Source organism: Pecten maximus, unplaced genomic scaffold (genome assembly GCF_902652985.1).
Source record: "Pecten maximus unplaced genomic scaffold, xPecMax1.1, whole genome shotgun sequence".
Classification (NCBI taxonomy): Eukaryota; Metazoa; Mollusca; class Bivalvia; order Pectinida; family Pectinidae; genus Pecten; species Pecten maximus.
Window position 1 is genome coordinate 6,542 of NW_022983084.1, and position 10,683 is coordinate 17,224.

Consider the following 10,683-nt stretch of genomic DNA (forward strand, 5'->3'; position numbering starts at 1 on the left):
GTCATTATGGCCGACTTTGTGCCGCTCACCTTTGCTATTTACATTATATTTTCTTAAGTTCATCTGAAGAAATATACATAATTAATTCATTAATAAAATATCATAGGCCACTTAAAAAGATAAGTGTGCCATTTTCCGCCATATTCTGTATTTTGTGTTGTTATACGCAAACCGAGCTTCGCAGCATTAGGACAATTATAGACTGGTTACATGTACTTCAATGTTTATTCAATTTACATTGCAAGGCAGAGCAAAAATATATGTTTATGTCCTTATAAAGCGATCGACTCGACCTGTATATAGTATTCATCAAATAATGGAAAACATCACATTGGGGCCGGACCGACTTCGGCGTCTTGACGGCCAGACTTAACTGGAGCGAAATCGGGGTCACCTTTGAGGCGAAATGGTTGAGATGTTACATTATATTTGAGGCGAAATGGTATCGGTCATTACTATTTTTGGACGAATCGTGTCACGCCTTATGTACACTATGATGTGGACATCTGCGGTAACCGAATCAACATGGTACAGAAAAACAACCTAATTCAACATTTAAAATTGTCTCCAATCAGAAATATTCAATTAAATCAAACTGGTTATTTGCAATGGCGATTTGACTAGTTGCAAGTTAAATAAATTGGAGTGAAACGTCTATTATTGGGTTGATCAACAAGAACTGTCCTTATTGTTATTGTGTAACGCGCAGCACGTGTACCGCAGGGGTGCCACGTGTGTCGTACTGCTACCAAGTTTTTGCCCAGGGTTCGACTGCCGCTTTCGCTTGCAGATTCCAAATACAAATGAATTTTCAAGTAATATAGACAGTATTTAGTAAACTGGTGAGAAAGAAAATAAACTCGTCATATAAATAATACAATTTATTAACATGTGTAAAAATAACAAAGTACCAAAATAATACCCGTGAGGCACAGTGAGGAATTCACAATTATATACGTCTAGCCTAAAACAACTGCCAACCATCTTTTAATCACAACTAACCATATAAAGGAAATAAATGTAGTTTACCCCGAGTCTCAAGCACGTGGCATGTCCGGTCAGAATACACATTTGCTAACCACCCGTGTTTTCTCCCGTATCTACTTACGAGGTTACCAACAACCATCCCTCGCTTAACCGGTATAGAAACAGCCCGAGAGGCGGAAATATTCACTAGCCACTCCGCGAGTGCTCTCAAAATGGAATAATCCCTTCAAGCAACAACCTGACTTCCGACATGACACAGGCACACGAGACTCAAATTAAACAAAGTTCTATACATCGAAAATACATCAAAATACTACACGTGAAAATAAAAATACATGTACGATAGTGGCAAATAATATCCAGCAGACAAATTAATATGAAATTTAGGAAAGGATGGGCGACGGTTATCTAATTAATTTCACAGATTAAAAGTCAACACCACTTACCCTGCTGACACCTGGACGAAAAAGTGATTGACCCCACAGCAGCACGGGTATCTTACGTAACCGGATGTTACAATTTTCCGGAACGAGTCCAAAAATAACCGAGCGGAACGCAACTGCGTTACAATTGTTTATCGTACCCATTTTGATGACGATCGCGACAAAACAATTTATTACTAATTTGAACATCTTCCTAAGTCTACAAAAAACTTGTTTAAAGTTTGGGAGGCTGTAGTAAACAATAGTGTTGTGCTACCTAACTAGTATTGTACTGTAAGAGTCACAGAGTTACTCCCCTTTATATGCGGAGCACTATGGGATAGCTCTCGAGCACATTTGTGTCAGCCATGATGTTTATGAAATAAACATGAAATAGATTACCGGTCTTGCAGTTATTACATTGGCGACGAGGAGGACGACTTTATGTTTGGGAACATATTTGGAGACCTAGAGGAACCTCAATGGCGGCCTACGGCAAGATAGAAGAATTCCGGCCGGAAACGGAGGTTTTGAATCAATATATAGAGCGTTTAGAACATTACTTTGCGGCAAATGACATAGACAACGCGGGTAAGCAGAAAGCAATCTTGCTGTCTGTGTGTGGGGAAAAAACATATAAACTCATGAGCAATTTATTGGCCCCAGTGAAGCCCGGAGAAAAGTCATTTGTGCAATTAAAAGATTTAATTAAAAAACAAAACCACCCAAAACCGTCGGAGATCGTACAGCGGTTCACGTTCAACAGTAGGTTTAGAAACCCAAACGAGACTATAGCCGTGTACGTGTCGGAGTTAAGACGACTGGCGGAGGATTGTAATTTTTGGGACTCGTTAGAGGTAATGTTGAGGGACAGACTTGTTTGTGGGATTCAAGATGACCGCATGCAACGTAGGTTATTATCCGAATCGGAATTAACCTTCGACAAGGCACTGAAAATGGCGGTGGCTTTGGAAATGGCGGCGAAGAACGCGGCTGATCTACATAAACAAGGTCAAGGTCAACCAGAGCAAGTAAACAAAGTTCAAGGTCATCAGGGGGCCTATAAAAGAAATAAAAACACAACAAACTCTGAAAGACCAAGCAATCAAGGGAAAGGAGAGTGTTTTAGGTGTGGGAAACACCATCCTCATGTGGTTTGTCGATATAAGGACATCGAATGCTACAAATGTGGAAAAATAGGACATTTGAGAAAGAAATGTTTCCAAAAGACACCAGGATCAACTGAAAAGGTTCAACAGAAAAAAACCAGGAACAGGGTATGGTCGTGGTGGTTATAAGGGACACAATAATCCACAGAATGGGAAAGGCCGTTCTACACACTACGTGGAAACTGAACAGGATGAGGAACTCGAGGTCTACACCATGTTTCGTGTAAGCCATTCGAAGGATCCATGTACTGTTTCATCAGTCGTTTATTACATTGCAGTATACAGACCCCCGGAGAGGGTGAAAACCTACAACAATACAAACAGAAACACATATACTAACACATGTTTCTGGTAGAAATAATCGGAACTAAAATCTTGAAAACTGGACATTCGTGAATGAATCGCTATTAACCAATTCGAACTATAAATCCGATAAATACGCGGATGTAATTAAACAGAAAACATATTCAGTGTATAAATGATAATGTTCAGTCACTGTCATTACGATATTGTACCTACTCTTTGGGATATAACCCTTTCAAAGTCCTGGATAGGCAAATAAAAACACATGCCGACTTGGGCGGAAGTTGATAACTAAACACAATATTACTCCACCCGCGCTCTCGCGGTGGGCTGCGCGTAAACGAACCAACAAGCTGCGCGTAAGCGAACCAACACCGAGACGAATGTTCCTTCACACTCCCCTCCTGAGTTTACCTCACTAAATTATAATATAGATGATTGTCTTTCAAACACAAAATTAACAAGTTTGAGTCATTCCGAAGACAATAACACTAACTGCATAACCGGACGGAAGTAAGTCACTGGTGTCGAGTCTCGCATCACACGAACTGCTGCTTTCCGCACAAGACTGTCCGAACTTGGAAATATCTTTTCGACAAGGCCGACAGGCCACTGATTCCGAGGGACACAAGAGTCCATCATAAGAACCAAATCCCCTTCCTGGAGATTTTCGCGTTCTCGTTTCCATTTTGGCCGCGACTGAAGATTCTGCAGGTATTGACTTCTCCACCTTTTCCAGAACTGATTGGCTAACACCTGAACCTGCTTCCATTGAGATTTGTACATATCTTGAAGTTGAAGCTCCTCAAATGGTGCCACGTCCGGGTTCACTTTCTGAGTTAGAAGCGCGTTAGGAGACAGTATGCTTGGTGACTCGGGGTCGCTTGATACAGGTGTAATAGGTCTGCTGTTAATGATGGCACAAACCTCAGCCATAAGCGTGCACAAAACCTCGTGAGTAAGTGGTCTCCCTTGAACCTCGCGTAACATAGAGTCTAAGATTCTCCGGACAAGACCAATCATCCTCTCCCAGGCCCCTCCCATGTTTGACGCGTGGGGAGGGTTGAACTTCCACACAACCTTGTGTTCGAGAAGGAAGCTCTCAATGTCCTTATCCTCCACGTTTACTGTGCACATACCGAGTTCCCCTGTTGCCCCAACAAAGTTGGTGCCACAGTCCGATCTGAAGACCTTGACGGGCCCACGAAGTGCTATGAATCGTCGTAGTGAATTGATGAAAGAGGACGAAGAGAGTTCTTCCACCACCTCGATATGCACTCCCCGAGTAACAAGACAGGAGAACATTATTGCCCATCTTTTGGAATTGGCTGCTCCACCTCTAGTGCGTCGTGTGGTCACCGACCACGGCCCGAAAGCGTCAACTCCCACATACGTGAAAGGAGGACTTGGTGTTGTGCGGTCAGATGGGAGATCCGACATTTTCTGGTGTTCGACCTTTCCTCTAAGTTTCTTGCACTTGACGCAGCTACGCAACAGGGAGGAGATCAACCTTTTGCCACCAATGATCCAGAAGCCACCTGCCCTCAGCGCTCCTTCCGTGAATGTTCTTCCCTGATGTTGAACGGAGCTGTGATAGTGACGGACAAGCAACGTGGCAATGTGGTGTCCCTTGGGTACTATCACGGGGTTTACTTCGCCGCTCGCAAGATCCTTGACTCTGTTAAGTCGACCTCCCACTCTAAGGATGCCGTGCTCATCGAGGTAAGGTGAGAGTGGTAGGAGGGGACTACTGGAGTTAAGTCTTTCCCCATTCTGTAGACAGCTTATCTCAACATGGTAGGAATCGAGCTGTGCTTGTTTAATGATAACACGCTCGGTCTCTTGGAACATGTCGACGTTCTTGTGGGTAGTGCACCAATGCCAACCACTGCAGTGTTTTTCGTTCCTAGCATGGGTGCGTGCAATGTGTTTCAATAAGGAAACGGCTCGAACCAGACGAGTCCACGAAGAAAACCTCTGAAACCGTATTCCATCCAAACGCTGAATTTCCCTGGAAGATGTTTTGTGAGAGGTGACATCAGGCCTTACCTCTTTATCGGTTTCAACTTGGAGAAGGGGGTAAGTCACTTCTACAATTTCTTCCTCGAGAAGTCCGGGGCCCTTCACCCATGGACTAGTTTGAATGTCCTTCGCATGTACAGATCTGGTAGCCACATCGGCAGGGTTGCAGTGGGTAGACACATGAGTCCATTGATCGGGCGTAGAGAAAGCCCTTATCTTCTCGACGCGGTTTGACACATACACGTAAAACCTTCTTTCCTCGTTGTGAATATAACCGAGGACGACTTGGCTGTCAGAATAGAAACGGACGGCATCTAGCGTAATATCTAGTTGCTCGATGACTGTTTGAGCGATCTCAACAGCAAGCACTGCCGCACAAAGTTCTAAACGAGGGATTGTGTGACCCTTTTGTGGCGCGACCTTTGCCTTCCCATAAACGAAACTGACCTCTGTGCTGCCACTGATGTTGAAAGTCTTCAGATAGGACGCTGCAGCAATAGCATCCTGGGATGCGTCGGCAAACGTATGGAGCTCCCTCCGAGAAACAGCGATACGGAGAAAGGTTGAGCAGACTCGCGGAATCCTTACATCCTCTAGTGAAACGAGGGAATCTCGCCACGTCTTCCACTCTGCTTCGCGGTCTGATGGCAAGGGCTCGTCCCAGCCAACAGTTGAACCACACGCCATAAGATCCCGAAGGATAAGCTTTCCTCGAATCACTACCGGAGCAATGAGTCCCAACGGATCAAACAGACTGTTGACGGTGGAAAGCACACCTCGACGTGTGAAGGGTTGCGTATCGGGACACACTTGGTAGGTAAAGGTATCATTGTTTACGTTCCACACGAGACCTAGACTCCTCTGGAGGGGTATGATGTCCTTTCCTAACTCTAGACCCTTTAGTCCCTTGGCCAAGTCATTTGGCTGAAAGGCGTCAAGTACCTCCTTGCTGCTGGAAGTAATCTTGTGCAATCTCAGATTGCCTTCACGTGCTAGGGTCGACTGAGTGCGCTTCATGAGATCAATGCCTGTCTTGGCATCATCAGCAGAGACGAGTCCATCGTCGACATAGAAGTTTTGTGACACAAATTCCTTGACATCAGAGTCCGCGCTCTCGACAGATTTCCTTAGCCCAAAGGTGGCAACAGCCGGGGAGGGACTGTTGCCAAATACATGAACAGTCATCCTGTATTCAACTAACTCAAGTTCGGGATTATTGTCTCTGTGCCAGAAGAACCGTAGATAATCCCTGTGTTGTTCCTCCACGCGGAAACAATAGAACATGTGTTCTATGTCGGCAGTTATGGCGACCGGTCCTTTCCTGAAGCGCAACAGAATGCCTAGAGGACTGTTCGTTGTGTCCGGACCAGTGAGCAGAACGTCATTCAGCGAAACATCTTCAAACTTCGCTGAAGAGTCAAATACACCTCTGATAGTGTCCGGCTTCTTTGGGTTATATACCCCGAACAATGGAAGATACCATCTTTCCTGGTTGTTTGCGAGCTCGGGCGCAATTTCCGCTTGCCCCTTGTCCAGAATTTTCTGCATGAACTCCACCATGTGCTGTTTCTTGTTTTCATCCCGTTTCATACTAGCTAAGAGGGATTTTGCTCTCTTCGAAGCCAAAGGACGATTATCTGGAAGTCGCTCCCTGTTGACCTTGAAGGGAAGTGGGGCCACCCAGTTGCCCTCCTCATCCTTCCTGAATCCTGATTTCATTATGTCCATAAATTGTTTGTCCTGTATAGATAACCCTGGCTTGTTATCATCAAGTGTCTTACGGAAAACTTCGTCTCCAGTAAAGGATATATCCAAATCGTTGGGGCATGGCTGTAGCAGAGATGGCCTTCCATTATTAAGTGTATTGACCTTGTTAACGTTAACATGACTTGGTCTGTGTGCGCTACCAAGGCAGGTTTCGCCTACCACCACCCAACCAAGATGAAGTTTTTGCGCGAATGGTGAGTTAGCACCACCGAGGCGCTGGTCTAGAACGTGATGAACTATCGGAAGATCGCGTCCAATGAGTAGTGCAATGTCTGAATCGGGGTCTATAGGTGGGATAAGACCCTCCAAATCCTGAAGGTGGGGAAAATGTCTAGTCACTTCCGGGGAAGGAATTTCCTGTCTCATGTTGGGTATAGCATCACACTCAATGAATGATGTCGGGAAGTTCTGTCTTGAACGTACCATCCATTGACTCGATAATGTACCTGGATGCCAACCTGCCTGTGGTAACATGGCTGCCAGAACAGGATGACATAGCATATTCCATATCCGGTCCATTTTCATCGAAATAGTTAAAAAGCGACGATCGCCCAAGTGTTCTGTTGCTCTGGTCATCAAGGATGGCATACAACCTCTTGACCTTGCTTGGATTATCCGGATGGTAAACTTGAACTAGCACGACCTTACCACACGATTTACTAGTGTTTTCCCTTTGGCCGCATACTTGGGTACAAATACCCACGACAGTACCTTGAGTTTTCGGACTAGAGTCTCCACCTCCTTGCCTTTGACCCTCCCCTCCATGACCTTTAGAGGCTGATTTGTTGGCGTTGATGTGAAGTGCCGAGGGATGGTCCTTACTACCACATGCATCACAATGAACGGGCGCGGTACAACTCTTAGCTAAATGTTTCTGAGGACCACAACACTTGAAACATATTCCGTTTGAGAAAAGAAATTCCTTTCGTTCTTTAATAGGTTTGGTGCGGAAAGAACGGCACTTGTTCAAGGAGTGGTTGGTCTGATGGAGTGGACAGGTGTCCTCTGTAGCCCTGGGTATACCCGTTTCAGTCTTCCTCGACGTGACCTTCGTTTGTGTGACTCGACCCCTCGACTCATTTCTGACATCTGAGGTGGAGATATCATATTCAAAACTGGGGTCGTTCCTTATCCTTGCTACGTCCCGCAAGAATTTGTTGAAATGTGAGAATGGTGGATATGTGACTTGATGCTTTTGCTTGTACTTCAGAGCCTCTGTGGTCCACTTTTCCTGGAGGTATGTAGGGAGTTTACTGACAATAGGGTTCACCCCCGATGTTGAATCATAATAAGCAAGCAGCGCGCTATACCTAGCGTCCTCCTTCAATGAGGCTATCTCTGATACAATATCTGAGAGTTCAAAAAGGCGATGACGATCCTTGTTGTTGCTAATTCTTTGAAATGAGCTTAATTTCCTTTTAACAGATGCCTCGACCGACTCTGGACTCCCATATTTGTCCTGTAGCCTCTCCCAAATGAGTCTCACTCCGTTTTCAGGATTGCTGGCATGTCGTCGAACTTGGTAAAACGCAGTAAGAGTAGATCTTTCTTGGTCAGATACTTAGTGAACACCGAGCATATATCCAAGTATGGAGGCGTAGTGGTACAGGTGTGTGGCAATGAGGTAGTCACGGGAGGATGTGCGTCCGAGGGAAGAGTGGTTTGTAGACTCCCAAAATGCTGAGATGTGCTGGGTGGAATCTGAGTGATCAAAGTGGGGCCTTCATTAGTTGTAAAGGGCGTACTGGTAGCAGTCGGAGCTGCCATTCTGTCTATAAGGCAGGGTTTCGCGTCACCATGACCTTGACACAACGCCTGATCCCTAGGATGGTAAGGAGTAACATAAGGGTTCATTCCAGGAGGAGGTTGATGTTGTAGGTCATTATTAAGAGGTTGCCAGTTGGGGGCAGGGTTGAATCGATTAAACCTCAGGTCTTGTAATGGAAGGGTTGTATCCTGAATACCTTTATCCCCTTTAGTATCGGTGCTGTCGGGTTCCCCCTGATCGGATTGTTGTTCTATAAACTTGGAAATTCTATCATGTTTTTCTGGAGCTGTCTCCTGTCTTATAGATAACGCCCGAGATGATTGGTGCGAACATATTGAACTCCCCTCTGTGAACTCCATAACAGCCTTGAGTTCAGCCTCCGCTTCATCGGCTTCTCTCTGTGTATTTAGAATCGTCAGCTCAGCCTGAAGATTCGCTTGCTTCTTCGCGATCTCGGCTTCCTGTTTAGCAAACCTGAGTTTGACCTTTGACCTCTCCGCCCTAGCCTTAGACTTCAGGAGAAGAGTGGTAACAGTACTTGATGTCGTAGAGTTTCTCGTGCTGCTGTGTGTCCGAGACGCAGAGTCGAGAGCCTGAGGGGATATGTTCATGTTATCGGGTACCTGAGTGTGATTTCTGGATGGGGTGCGTGCCTGAGACAATGAGTCAAGAGCTTGGGAGGGGGTATTCACATTATCGTGTACGTTTACGGGCTGCCGTACATGTTGGTTCTGTTTTGTGGACATTTCACTAAGAAAATTTAAAACTTGGTCGTCAATGCTGGACTCAATAAGGCGTTGACAAGCTAATTCTCTCTCGCTATCTTGCGATCTCACCCTGAGAAGGTATGATGTGAATTCCGTAGATAATACTGTGTATTTGCAGTGCGTCTCCGTAAGTCTTTTAAGGAATTCCTGTACATTATCAGTGTCTGCACTGTCTAACTTGTCAGCGTTTGACAATAGAGAGTTAATTTCATGTTTAATGTCAGATAAACGCTCCACATGGAACCTCACCAATTCCTCAGATGTGGTTTGACCCTTCTCAGATAGTTGCCTAACTCGCGTTAGTCTGTGGGCTTCCATTCCCTCTACGTTATGGGTGGTATGGCTCATCGTAGAACAGATCTGTGGGGTTGTGTTACCGAGAGTTTTCACTGTACTGTTTCATCAGTCGTTTATTACATTGCAGTATACAGACCCCCGGAGAGGGTGAAAACCTACAACAATACAAACAGAAACACATATACTAACACATGTTTCTGGTAGAAATAATCGGAACTAAAATCTTGAAAACTGGACATTCGTGAATGAATCGCTATTAACCAATTCGAACTATAAATCCGATAAATACGCGGATGTAATTAAACAGAAAACATATTCAGTGTATAAATGATAATGTTCAGTCACTGTCATTACGATATTGTACCTACTCTTTGGGATATAACCCTTTCAAAGTCCTGGATATTTTTCGCCTTGACTCTTCGACTGCTGATGCGTCACATATCAGGAACATGCTAGCGATCCAGGATTTTCTATTCGATGCAATTTAAGTGATTGTCCGCAAACATATACTAAATTCAACTCGTACTACAGACACGTTTTCCGCAACCATTCTTCGATGATGACACAATCTGGTCCACAAATGCCTAGGGAAATAACTGAACAGCTGTCATCAGACATAGAAGAGACTCAGGAAGAGAATGAACCTACTCACGAAGAAATGGAAACTGAAGAAGTACCAATGGAAGAAGTAAGTACGGGTACAATGTATTATAGCCTAGCTACTGATCTGGGAGGATCTTATTCTTATATTATATGTATAAATGAAGATATAGATAAAAATTAATTAGAACATATAAAGTAACTGGCATAAAGGTACTCTAATAATATTAGAGGTTAACGCGACAGGAAACTTTTGACAGGCTGTCACTTCATATATGTATAGGAGTAGCATGAAGCTGATATAAAATATATGTTGAAGAGAACTGGTAAAATAAATTCCATTGCACAGTAGTTTGACTGGTGATGAATTAATGTCTTTACAGCAAAGCGATGATTTAGACAGTGCTGAAGAGAATTTGGATACTGACGGAAACAAAAAGCCTGCAGTCTCATATATCATGAATTTAAAGGAGATGCATAAAATAAGAGAGGTACATGTTGTTTTGTTACTTGGATGTATCAGCAATTCAATGGCGGGCATTTTTCATATTAGACTATTATCAATGTGATAAAATATCCTT

At 44.2% G+C, this 10,683-nt stretch overlaps 1 protein-coding gene across 1 annotated transcript; it reads right to left on the reverse strand.

Annotated features, from left to right (window-relative positions):
* Positions 1 to 3,352: 3,352 nt before the first annotated feature.
* Positions 3,353 to 7,036, reverse strand: LOC117321423. Its single transcript, XM_033875844.1, has one exon. It carries the CDS (start codon positions 7,034 to 7,036, stop codon positions 3,353 to 3,355), a length of 3,684 nt encoding a protein of 1,227 aa, XP_033731735.1.
* Positions 7,037 to 10,683: the final 3,647 nt, after the last annotated feature.